At 38.0% G+C, this 13,740-nt stretch overlaps 2 protein-coding genes across 6 annotated transcripts in view; one reads left to right on the top strand and one right to left on the bottom strand.

Moving 5' to 3' along the window:
* The window catches only part of LOC121861883 (NAD kinase 2, mitochondrial-like), a 16,057-nt gene extending 14,178 nt beyond the window's left edge, over window positions 1-1,879 (top strand). For both annotated transcript variants that reach the window (XM_042359790.1, XM_042359786.1), the window contains exons 7-8: window positions 877-1,047; window positions 1,411-1,879. In XM_042359790.1, the coding sequence (XP_042215724.1) occupies window positions 877-1,047; window positions 1,411-1,667 (428 nt within the window). In that variant the 3' untranslated portion in view covers window positions 1,668-1,879. The remainder of the gene's footprint in view (window positions 1-876; window positions 1,048-1,410) is intronic.
* A 3,984-nt stretch (window positions 1,880-5,863) lies between these two features.
* Window positions 5,864-13,740, bottom strand: part of LOC121861859 (WD repeat, SAM and U-box domain-containing protein 1-like) — a 37,333-nt gene continuing 29,456 nt past the window's right edge. For 2 of the 4 annotated variants that reach the window (XM_042359756.1, XM_042359778.1), the window contains exon 13: window positions 5,865-6,612. In XM_042359756.1, coding sequence (XP_042215690.1) covers window positions 6,561-6,612 — 52 coding nt within the window. In that variant the 3' untranslated portion in view covers window positions 5,865-6,560. Of the gene's footprint in view, window positions 6,613-13,740 lie in introns of all 4 variants that reach the window. The other 2 variants (XM_042359763.1, XM_042359772.1) reach the window with 2 other exon arrangements.

Genomic DNA, 13,740 nt, shown 5'->3' with positions numbered 1-13,740 from the left:
AGTATTACAGTGGAATGTAGACAAAATCGCGATTTAAACAATGACTTTCGCTTTTCGCTCCAAAAGATGTTACCGTAAATCGCTTTTCAATGGCTTTTCAGTTAAAAACTGTTGCATCACAAGCGAATTAGATAGAATATTATTGTAATATAACAGTTTTAACTGAAAACCATTCGAAAAGGACACGTAATATCTTTTGAGCGAAGAAAGTAGTCATTGTTGCCACTTTCCACTGTAATATTTATCACGCTATTTCAGCAAATATTAGCATTTCCATATTCTTAGAAATAAATAGTACTTTGCTGAAACGTGATGTATTTCAATGTAAATTAGATAAAATACATGACGAAAAAAACAAGAGACTTTTACCTAACCTTCCGATGTTCAAGAGATGTTGCCTCGCTTTTTAGTTTCAGTTAAAATACTCTGGAGTATTAGTGATATTCTAATTAGTATTGGTGTATGATGGAGGAATATACATTCACGAAATGTATATTTTGCAACCATAATGCTGGATGTCAACATAAGTGTGGTTACAGCTAGATCGGACTGAGTGAGGGAGAGCCAGTGTGTGGGAGGTTGGGGAGCTGGCGTGTCCCGGTGAGGTTGGGTGGAGCCGTGTCTCAGAATGAAAGCCGCAATTGAATGGCGCGCGATTTGAATGTATTTCAATTACTTCAATGTACAGAATATTCCTCTGGCGGGGCAATCTGCGTATTTGCGAATCCGTGAATGCTAAACCCGCGTATGTGAAGGGTCGACTGTACTAGTACATATATAGAATATGTAAAAGTGTTTTTTTTTGTGTCATGCTAATGATGTGACAAAATAGAAAGTACACTACAGTACTTACATTAACAGTATTAATATTCTCAGGGACTGGGTCAACATCTTGGACATATAACGTAAACAAACTGACAGAGCAAAACATGGAAGAGATCCTGACTATTGTTAAAGAGGAGACAGGCTTTAAAATACAAGATACTGACCAACTCTTTGTTCGCAAGATTACAGAGAAATTCAACCAGATGCTAATTACTGACCCAGGTACAAAATTATTGTATTTCAAGTTTTCTATCTGTCAAACAGGGTGGACCCAGGGCCGTTGCCAGGGAAACACCTTTGCCTTTTTATAGTAGTATGTATGGAATCATCAGTTTTATGCCTAGAATACAAGTTGTGATTATATAAATCATGAGCACAAAGCACTTGGGGTCTTGTCTGTATAGGATAGTGTCAGGGCAACTCCCTTTAAAGAATTTTGCATCCGTAGTGATATATTGTCTATGTTTGTTTTAACCATAACACTGTACCTGAATTTTTTTTTTTATTATTGTTCTTTGATATTAATTAATTTCAGTATATATTTTGAATAAGAAATTTAGTTATTGATTTTTCCTGTTTTGTCAGAGGTGCCCAAAATGGTGTACACTATCAGAGATCAGCTGGTGACATCTCCGATGCGCAATGAGTGTGTCAAGCCTCGAGGGTTTGCTAAGTCAATAGGTGTGAAATCCCGGTGCTTTGATGCTTCCTTAGTGATAGATGGTGGCCTCTCCTTCACATTCAATGATGGAACAAGAGCACTGCTGGAGATTTATGATCAGGATGCTCTTCGAACTGTCACTTTGCATGGTGACTCAATGGAAGTAGCTTTTAAGCACTAGTGAGGTTTGTGAATACTGTTTGAAATTGGGTTATTGTGTTTACTTCAGTACAGTATGTAAACACGGCAGAAGAGTAGATGGTGGTTATCAAAGTAGCTCGAAAAGTCAGTTACACATGTATGGAATAGATATATAGTACTGGTAAAACAGTTAATTATTGAATCATATTGATTAATTAGCCTCTGTTCATTAATTATAAAAAAGCAACTACAGGTATTCTATTTATTAAACCAAATTAAAGCTCTTGTAATAGGTAGTTCAGATAAGATATATTCTTGATATTAAATATTTATCTAATCATTGCTGCTGGTACTTTATATTTTTACTGCTGTACAGTAGTACCCCGATTTACGCGGTCAATTGAACCCATGGGGTTCCGCGGAAAGTGAAAACCGCGTAAAGTGAACAACAGAACATATGGGATTAATTCCAATAGAGACTGGCCCGACCCCCAAACTCCACTTTATCAGACACAATACCTACGTTGTAGTAAAAATTACATCTTAATTTTATGATGGTATGCACACACAATTAATAATTAAGAGAAATATCAATAATATTAGTTTTTTTAACACTTACATTAGTAGAAAAGATGGCTGGGCACACAGGGATGGGGGGTTGGTTCTGAGGCAGAGGGCAGATTACTGGCCCTCACCTGTATCAATTGTATCACTATCCACCACATAGGCTTGCAGGGCCTCTTTGTCAAACCCCTTAAAGTCCATATAAGTCCATATCCTCACTATCACTGACTTAGGCCGGCTGTGGTGGGTGGCGGGTGAAGAACTCGGTAATATTTTGATGACTGGGCGACCTTGTGCGCATCCTGCCCGCGCCGCTTCCCGCGTATATGAGTAGATGCACCGCAGAAAGTGAAAGTTCGGTTCTGGCGAGGCACCGCTTAAATGAGAAATCGCGGAAAGTGAAACCTCGTAAAGCGAGGTAATACTGTAGTGTAATGTCATGATAAAAGTGGTGGTCTTCCAGCCATATGGGGTAAAAAAAAAATTATTTGGCTGGGAGCAATCATTCTGTTGTTCCTCTGTGTAGAACTTAATGTGGACAATATTCTCTATGCTCTTCCTTCTTTATACAGGCACTCCTTAGGTTACATAACACTTAACTTATGTAAATTCAACTTTACATATACACTGCCCCCTCACTTAACATGAAGATTGCATTCCCAGAAAATGCCACCCATTATAACATGGGGACAGAGGATGCATCAGGTGGACCCCCAAAGAGTCCCCCCCCCCTCCATTACATTTATACGTGAAGTGTCATCTTATACCTGTTAGCCCTATATCAAATCTGATTAGACCACTGTACAGTATCCCCATTAAAACAATACAGTACAGTATATATTTTAATAATAAATAAGGTAATATATTTTATAAAAATTAAATTATTTTTTAATGAACTGTACTACTAAGTACGACAGTATAAATGAAAAGTGTTAAAGGAAACACTCATGAAATTTTCCAGACTTTTGGGGGTTTACTTTATTTATTTTTTCTTCACATTTTATATGAATGATTGTTTGTGCATGGTAACAGAGTAAAAAAAAAAATTTTAAGAAAATTATGAACTGTATATCTACCCAAAGTTGCGAGTTGAAAAATAACAATATCACTGCTTGGCCTGGTGGGGGAGATGTAGCTACAGGGACCGCCTAACTTGGCGACATGCCAAGTCCTCACATAGGTTCAATTCACCCATCTTCTTAATTTTTCTTATTTTATAACAACATGCCATCTCTACTGATATTATTTTCTCTTTTCCTAAAATACACTGTACTCATTGGGCCCACATGGTGTGGGGACGCTACCCTTGGACTTGCCCGCCAGCTGGCTCACCTGGCCCACGCAAATTGTTTTCTAACTGACTACATTAGGCAGAATTTTCCTGTGTTAGCCCGGCTCAACCCTTGTTCAAGCGAATCTTAGCCCCATGTTAAGCGGTAGCACACAACCTCTAACAATAGTAAAAACACTCTGGCAGCACCACCTAACCTCTAGCAGTACTAAAAAACACTTGACAGCACCACGAAGCCTTTAACAATACAAGTACTAAAAAACACTGGCAGCACTACACAGCCTCTAGCAGTAGAAGTCAACACTAAGAATTAAAGTATAGTGCTAGTACTGTAAATGTTCAGTTAATCGTCTGTTATCTGTTGAACACAGTACAGTACTTTAAGTTATTTCACTTATTTACATATAGACTGATAATGTATTGTACTGTCGTTATTTATATCTCAAAGGTTGCATTACCTTATGCTAGGTACTGCATGCAATATATTACGTGCAATAGATAAGCTACTCACTTTAGGTTACTGGACTAAATAAATCCAACTTGCATAAAATTTGAGGTCCATAATGGTTTCAGGAATGCAACTCATACATAAGTCGAGGAGTGCCTGTATATGTACTTGAAGCTTCATGGTCAGTGTACCGGTAGTCTGGATTCGTAAATGTGTCCCCAAAACACCATCTTTGTTACTGCCTTGTCTATACTGTAATATGGTTTAGAGCTTTTCCATATTGCCCATCTTTTTACGCATTAGTTTGGATAATTATAAATTTTCCAAAATGTGTCATGCTCTGTTGTACAAATCAATCAGGTTATTCAACACAACAGTTTCTTCCATTTTGTGTACGATAGATGATCACTCATTCGTACCTTTTCCATTTGTTATAAATAAGTTCTCCAGAATAACCATTATGCTTCCTATACTGTACATGCCATTTCTGTATATTATCATTTTCAAATTTCTCTGGATTTCTCCTTTGAGCGGTAACAGTAAGTCATTAGACAGAGTGCTCAGGGAGTTATACATAGACCACCCTCAGAAATCATACTTTCTAAAACATTAAAAACCCGTTAAATTTGAACAAAAGCACAAAGTTCTAAATTCCTTCTACATTTTTAACTTGTTTGAATTAGACCAAACCGTTCAAGATCTTTATATGTAATATTCACAGTTCTCTTGACCACAGTATGTGCAAGTTTCCACAGCCACTGTGGGAGACTTCTATTAACCCAGTGTGGCAGGAATGTTCACTGGATCAGATTTATCAAGTGTTTCATCTTGTTCACTTTTTTTGTATGTGTTTCTCATCTGACAATTTGGTACGTGTGTGTGGATAAGGCACACGCATGTACACTCGGAAACCATAATCTCTAGCCTACCTGGGTCGGTGCTGGAGGTTAGTACAGTGTCCTGTCTGGACGGGGGCCCACTCTAACTATCACGAGGCAACACACGCACAAACGCACACATTCATAGTACGGCTGTATAGATGATATTATGTATAAATATTGTATATGGCATTTTATACTCTGCATTATCTTCATTATATATGAACACGAAGAAAAATTACCATAGGTTGTAGTTACGAAAGTATGAATGGAAATAACACTTCCAAACCACCCAGTGAATCCACACAACGTTTACAGCGCTTGTGTGTGTGGGTGCCAGATCACGATGATTCCACCACACCCCATCTATATCTTTTATTATTATTAGAGCATCAACATTGTTTTGTAGGCATGACTATTGGTTAATTGAAACCCCCAAAAATATTTTTCACATTTATTATGCATAAACATTGTAAACATATCTATGTGATTATTGTAGTATATAACATATATTTAATGTCTGGACAGATTCCCAAGAGTTATGCATATTAATGCATAGATTTTGTAAGCATATTCATGTGAAGTGACGTAAAATCACATAGTAAAATACCTGGACAAATTTCCGAGAGTTAGGAAACGAAGTCTATGTGGCCCCAACGAGGTTACACCAGAGAGCTAACTCCCCCGCCACCCCCTACAAGGCAACGTCGTGGTCGGAGATTTAATTCTTAACCACAGGATCCCGAGGCAAGACTACAACCACTGAGACACCTCGTGCCCATAGGTTAATACCGTGTCCAACCTCCATCTGCTGCTATAACTTCATGCAATCTGGTGGGCATGGAATCTACCAGATTGCTGCAGATGTTCGGCCTCCTCCTTATTCCCTCCCACACATTATGTGCGTGTTTCCTCACTGCCTCCCTCGTTTTCTCCTCAACATCCCATTCAACAACCATATGCTCCCATAGATTTTCTATTGGATTACAATCGGCTCCTTTAGGGGGCCAGTCCAATAGAATAATCTGCGGGTGCGCCTCAAACCAATGCTTGACTGCCCGACTTGTATGTATTGGACTGCGGTCTTGCACCATACTGTACATATAGGCTGTGGGTCTGGGATGGCATATGCTCGCACCGATGGTAGAAAGGATGTCTCTAGAATATTTATATACTGGTCTGCATTCATGTGTCCCGCAATGTCCGTCAGTTCACCAACACCTCCCCACCACATCCATCCATGCATGGAGGTTGTCACACGACCGCTTGTCGATGTCTCATGGATGTGTCTTCGAGCATATCTTGTATTACGTAATCGCCAACACTGGCGACCGACTGCTGTGACAGATGAGAAACATTTTTCATCGGTGAAAATGACGGACCTCCAAAAATTGACTCCCGCATACGCCTCAGCAAACCTTTTACGTGCTTCTCTGTGTGCCTCTGTTAAGGTTTCCTTACATGCTGGGATGAAACATTGTTAGCCAGTCTCCCGTATTTGCCTCCTGGTACTTATCGAGTGACACTGAACTCCTGTTTCCCTCGTCATACGCACGGCAGTTGTCAGTTTGTGCTCGCCTTGCTGCCCTTTGAATCTGTTGATCTGCCACTGGTGTGGTGACTCTTGGTCTTCCTGGTCGGGGCCTAACTGTATCCCTGGAGATTCCAAGAAGGCGACTAATCTCCCGTATCCCCTTCCCTGCCTCATGATATCCAATAATCCTGCCGCGACTCGTTATCACCTCAGGTCGATTAGCTCTCGTCCGAGGTAGCCTCACATGACGTTGTGGCTGAACCTCCATAACTGTGAAAATAAAAGGATAAGGCATTAGTGCATGGGGCCTTTTGTATACATTCATCAATGAAAAATCAACATATTATAGGATATGGAGTAACCATCATTTTGCGGGTGAAGGATGACAGCGAAACATGACGCATTGTTGTCAAACTGTTACTTTACAGCCTTATTGATCTAACAGTCATTATCAGTGGAATAGGCAACATGATGATTTTTAATAATGTGTCCAGTCTCAGATAGTGTTATCACATGTTACATATCCACAAAATTTTATTAATGGGGCCATTTGTGGGTAATCCATAATTCGTCAGCTAATGCTTGCTTCCCCTCATTACGTCTGTCACATGTTCTCAGTACGAGGCATTATGTTTTATATTAGATTCTCATGTCTCAGGAACACCCCTTTACGTAATGAATGGTGTGCTAACTAGTTTGCAAGGGTGAGGGGAAAAAAAAAAACACACACACTTTTCTCAACAAATGCAAGGATGAATTATACTACTTACCTTTTGAGCAACCGTGTCCACACTGATACGGCAGGACTCCCTACACACAGGTCGGTCATTCCTATGTGCTTCGTTTCTTCATTTCATAACGCCAGTGTGTGGTGCTTTCCCTCACGTCCAATGGTTAAACGAGATTGTTTACGGTTTGCAATAAAATGCAATATTACAGTATATTAATATAGATTTTCCTCCATGTATTGATACTGTGACTAGTTAACAAGATACAGAGCACGATGAACATAACATGATAATGATAGTGAAGCCTGGAAGGGTTCATATCATAACTTGTTTGTTCGTGCATATGTTGCCCCGTGAGAGTTACCGTGGGCCTCCATGTGCCCAGGTGAGATGGTCAAAGTATTACACTATAACTGTGTCAAATGAGGAGTGACTGATCCACTTGTAATTTAAGGTTTTTGAAATATGTAGTTACATTAAACACGATTTTTCATATAGTTATGCGAATGAAGGGAAAATAAAAAATATAGATGGGGTGTGGTGGAAGTATTGTGATCTGGCACCCACACACACAAGCGCTGTAAATGTTGTGTAGATTCACTGGGTGGTTTGTAAGTGTTTATTTCCATTCATGCTTTCGTAACTACAACCTATGGTAATTTTTCTTCGTGTTCATATATAATGAAGATAATGCAGAGTATAAAATGCCATATACAATATTTATACATAATGTCATCTATACAGCCGTACTATGACTGTGTGTGTTCGTGTGTGTGTTGCCTCGTGATAGTTAGAGTGGGCCCCCGTCCAGAAAGGACACTGTACTAACCTCCAGCACCGACCCAGGTGGGCTCGAGAATATGGTTTCCGACTGTACATTCTCACCCAGTAGTTCGTTAACTCTTCCAGCCAGCTATTGCTGCACTGCCTGTTTTAGATGTTTGAAACTGTCTCACTACCAACCAGAACATGAAACTTATATGAACGAATCTAAAGGTTCGAAGTACCACTCAAGTTCATACATCTGAAGCAGGCGATAGCAATAATAGCCGGCTGGGATAGTTAACAAACTTTTCGGTGAGACTGTACCACTAGGTTAGTAGAAGTCTCCCGCAGTGGCTGTGGAAATATGCAGACACTTAAAACTGGATTCTGTGATTGATAGAATGGTGAATATTATATAAAATGTAGATACTCAAAAGCACAGATGAAAATTAAATTAAATTAATTTCAACAGATAAGATAGTACTGTATAGGGTTTTTTTCATCTCTACTGTTATCATCCCACCACATGTTTGGCCAATTACATCATATGTTGTTATGTGGAGGTCCTAGAAGTCATGCATTATTTTTTCCTCTTACATCAAATTATTGGCTGTATCATATACAGTGACCCCTCCGTTAACGAACTCAATCCGTTCCAGAAGGTCGTTCGTTAACCGAAAAGTTCATTAACCGAAACCATTGTTTCAATGGGTTTTTGGGTAATTGGTTCCAGCTCGCCGAAAATTTCCTAAATTCAACAAAAATGGTAGAAAAGTTCACTTACTTTGAGGTGTGTATGTAGAAGGCTCCTGGATGATGATGATGATGGGATTTAGAATGGGGGTGGAGGAGAAGGAAGAAGAGAAGGCATTGAGGTGGAAGAGAAGTTGCCCCATGGCGCCATTTCACCCATAAAATTTTAGCTCTCTTGGTGTAATTCAAGATTATTTTCTTTAAATCAACACTGTACTGCATTATATATTGTCAATATGTAAAATATATTTCAAAATGACCAATAATTTGCTTGGAAACACAGAAAAAAAAGCGTTTAGTTGAAGAGTCTCAAGCAAGATGTTACCTCCAGTGAAAACAGAGAGACTAACTCCTGTTTGCTGTGTTAAGAGGCTGGATGCCGCGCATTAAACTAGTCACTTTACCTTCAATTATGTTCAATAATTGTTAAAATGACTAAAAAATTGAATATTAAACTTTTAAAATTATTGAATAGTATAAACTTCTTGATATTTACTAAAATAGTAAGGAATTTAAGCCCTAGAACCGATTAATGTATTGGCGGACTGATACTAAAGCTGGTTGCCCGGTCAATGCAAGCGAAAAAATGTTGAGGTCGGTTCGTAAGAACTTCGTTAACCGAATTTTTTTTCGTTAACCGAATTGAAGATCCTTATGGAAGGCAGTTCGTTAATCGAAATTACGTTAACCGAGGTGTTCGTTAAACGAGGGGTCACTGTATAGGGGTTTTAGTCATTTTTTACCCTACAAAGTATCATTAAGTTCAAGAGTTGTCTAATCATATGTACAGTATTCATATTTAGGAAGATGCTGTTGTGTTCATTGTCACTTAGGTGTTGTGAACTTACAAAGACTCCAACTCCTAGAACAGGATATATTAAACAGATAAACATGCAGTAGGTCACAAAGTATGTAAAGCATCACCCCATTAAAAATTACTGTAAATCACCATTTTTTATGCGTTCTCTTTAGTATTAACTTCTATTATCCCCTTCCTTTGTAATTTATTATAATCTTTCTCTGTCAGATTTGTAAAACATTTAGCAGAGGAGTTTTGTGAGAATTTGGATGGCCAGTTTTCATAAATGCCGGATTAACAAAAGTTGTTTGAATTTAGTCAAAACTTAATGCAACTTTGTATACTCACAATTCACCAAAAAATTAACTTTCTCAGATTATTTAATCAGCAGTATGAATGCTTCAAACATTGATTACTTCAGGGAGTAGCGACCCTGCCCTGCCAGCTAAAAGTGCACCTGGAAGTCCTACATATACTACCCAGTTCCCACTCTGTAAAAGCAGGTGGGCAATAAGAAGGGCATCCAGTCTTAGAGCTTGCATGATGGCAACTGGCACAAGCCATTAGGTAATCACAGCAAGTATGGAAAATGGCCATTAAATGGTAATAATTATGATGATGGACTGTGTCAATCTACAGATGGTCTTCATTAAGTCTGCACTTGTAAGGTCAGTGGTTTAAAATCTGCTTTAGGTAATAATCTTTAGGAACATGAAGAATTATACTAGTTTGGATTTCATTATCTTTGCTGGTGTAGTATGGGTAGCCAAAGATTTACCAGAATGCTTGGATTACATAATGAAAGGATAGCACAAATACAGTACACACAGATAAAGAGAGATCACTTCTCACACACAACGAATGTAGGAAGGAAAGACACAGGCTTGTGGGAGATGCACATCTCTCTCCAAGATGGTCACCCCAGCTGATTCCTGGGGCGTGCAATTTTATTTTTGCCAGGGGAAGCTTTCATATTTCCAAGTAGCGGTGTCAATTTAGGAACTTCGTATAAGTGAATATTCGTATCTCTAACGTTCGTATAGCGAGGGATACCTGACAGATACTCCTCAAAGGACCTCGAGTAATTGTTAGTTCTTATGACTCTTAGATGGATATGTAATGTAATGTTGAGAAATAGGAAATGCTATTTAGGGCTCAGAGAATAGCTGGTTATTTAGAGTATTGGTGAGGTTTTCCCCGTTTAGTTCGGCTGAGATGGTGTGAGCATGTGGAGAGATGGAGGAAATCAATTGGGTGAAGATAATACATACATGAGTTTGAATGTAGAGGGAAGAGCTAAGGGTAGGCCAAGAATGAAATGGGAAGATGTTGTGAGAAATAACCTCGGAGATACAGGCCCTTGATGAGAGAGGCTAACAAAACACCATGCAGCCTGTATTGTTGCCATCTGGTAATCAAGGGTAACCCCCACACAAGAGTGGAAAATAGCCATGAAGCAATGATAATAATGTGAATACTGTTCAAGGTTTTTGACATTCAAAGGCAGATTCTGAGACACTCTGGTTACCTTCACTACATAACCCAGATTAGTCACACCCTTTCTTTTTTGAGTAAAGGTAAATGCCATATTGTATCCTACACCATATTTATTTAAAGACTTGGATTAAGAAATTAAGTCATAATGGTGAATGAATATTTATTCAAAAAATCATAAACACCTTTGTCTTGTAAGAAAAGTGCAAAATGTATTACACAGCAGCTAGCTACCCTAGCTAGACTGATTCATGCAAAGCCTCCAGTATGTACAAGATCCAGCATTTGAGGCTTGAGCAATTTTGTCACGCCTTATTATTTCTTATTGACTAATTTTATCACGGTCTCATACTTTTTTTTCATCTCACGATTACTGTAGTGAGGTAACGGATTTTACAATTTCTGTAAAACCAAAACAGAAAATTTTGAAATAAAGAATTAATGAAAATAAAAAAATATATTATTTTAAATACAGTAATATCCCCAATAGCGGGAATCTTTGATTTCCAGAATTTTCCAATACCCGGCAAATAAAAAAAAAAACTGACATTTCAAAAACATGACTTCAATCTGGGCATTCGAATCAATTTCTGAGTGATAGCACTAGGCACTGAGCACATGGTTTGGCTAGCTGCATTTAGAACTTGGATCGTAGGCTTAGAGTGCTCATGCATTGTGATTTGCAACTGTCATGTGACTGCATCACGGCTATGATTGGCTGATGTATCTCATAGCTTATCTCCTCAAACTCTAGCATCATGATGCACTTTCTTAGCTCATTGTCTGCTGCCATTGTACAAGCTTGTTTGCTCACTCGTTGCTGTTTTCACATACGATCTGCAATGTGCAGTACTGTACTGGATATAACCTGCCAAGAATATTGTTAAAGCAGTGTTAGGATGTGAAAAGTAATTGCTGTACAGTTGTGTATACTGTATATACATTAAGTGTGAAAGTACCATACATATAGTGCATAGCAGAGTGAACAGTGTACTGTATGCTTACTGTAGGCCAGTGTGTAGAGGGTGTATGTACAGTAAACAGCACATGTACAATCCCTCCTTCATGGAAGTAGAGGAGAGTGACAGTTAGCAGCACCTGCTACAGTAAATGGTCTAAAAGGCAGGCAGGCCTTCCTGTATCATCATATCACCATTTAGCCTGCCTACATCACAAGCTCAAGACAACAGCATCTGCTGATGAATACTGTAGTATATTTTGCGTATTTACAATATAAAGCACAGTAGTGTTTGCAAAAATTAATACACTTCTGCTACTGCTTGACTGCAGTTAAGCCTCATGGTATGGATTCAAGCTAGTAAAAGCGGCCTAGCTGTTTAGCCTTAGCAATAGCATTCCATGTCACTGCATAGTTTAGACTGAAACATTCACCAATGCCTGGAAAATGTTTTTAAATGTACGTCTTTTTCTTGGTATAAAGATTCATCTCGATACCCAGAATCTCTCGAGCACAGAAGCGCTCTACACCCCAATAGCCGTTACAGCTATTGGGGATATTACTGTATGTACCATATATGTGTATCTTAACAGTCATTTCCACACACTTGACTAGTACAGTAACTACTACCATTTTCCCAACAAGATTGAATTTAACTCAAGTTATAAAGATTTACAATATATATAAGCAATTTGTATGATTGTTAACAACAAACATTATTTCTCCATATCAAAATAACTTAGGAAATATATCACAAGGACTATTTTACAGTATTAAAAACACACTGTATGGGTCATAATTGACAGTATACCTTACATTTCAGCTTTCCCCCACATTTTACCAGCAGTGTAAATAAAAAATAAAAAATAATGTTAAAATAAACCTAAGAGAAACACTCCGATATACAGTAAGTATTAAAGAAGTAAATGAATAAGACAAAAGAGGAACACCCCTGTATGTGTAAATGAGACGTGAAAGAGTTGAGATGCGTCCACTGCTTGCATTATTATTAGAAATTCTTCATGGGACATCCCACTTAGATTAATTAGGTCTGTATATTGGGAAAGGATCCTGATTACTGAATATTGGCAGCATTGAGAGGTCAAGGTTCAAGATGCTAAATGCTAGCAATGTCAGAGTTAAAATGATCACTTGGAAAATAAGTACATGCAGTACCTTTTCATCATTATACACCAATATCCTACAACATACATTATTGTTCACTGATGAATCTATACTAAACTTTCACAAAATATATGATATTACTACATAACTACTTACTAGAGAATGTATATGCTGAAACAATACATGGTCATGTTTAAAGAAGAGGCTTGGCTTGGCCAGGACCATTTCACTCAAAGTACAAGTTTACAACCCAGTTTAAATTGAAAGTTTGTGTCCAATAAAAAGGCTTATGATATTAACAAAATTAATAAAAGTAACATTGCATAGTGTAAATATATAGTAAGATATAACATATACAACAAAAGCACAAATAGGTTAATATACATCAGAATAACAAAAACATTAGTACTGTACATTTTTTAACTCCATTACATATTTTGGCTAGAAGCTATTCAACATCAGTGTCTTTAACAAACTGGGAAAATTCTGTACTTACTTACTGTACTTCTTATAGTAACCCCCTCAGCTCAAAACAAGAACAGTATATTACATATAAAATAGATTGTTTTATGCCTCAATGTGACTACAACATTTCTAATATACAATATGCACTGGTCACTAAGGAAGTTCACAGTCTAAAATGCAATCTCATCTATGAATTTTCTGATCAAGCTTCATCAAAATTTAATTCAATATAAGAGGACATCAAGTTTAAAAAATCTGTTAAAACAAACTTTGATAATCGAGGAACACTTTACACATTATCAAACTACGTA

Source organism: Homarus americanus, unplaced genomic scaffold (genome assembly GCF_018991925.1).
Source record: "Homarus americanus isolate GMGI-L3 unplaced genomic scaffold, GMGI_Hamer_2.0 scaffold40248, whole genome shotgun sequence".
Taxonomy (NCBI): Eukaryota; Metazoa; Arthropoda; class Malacostraca; order Decapoda; family Nephropidae; genus Homarus; species Homarus americanus.
This window is presented reverse-complemented; position numbering and strand designations above follow the sequence as displayed.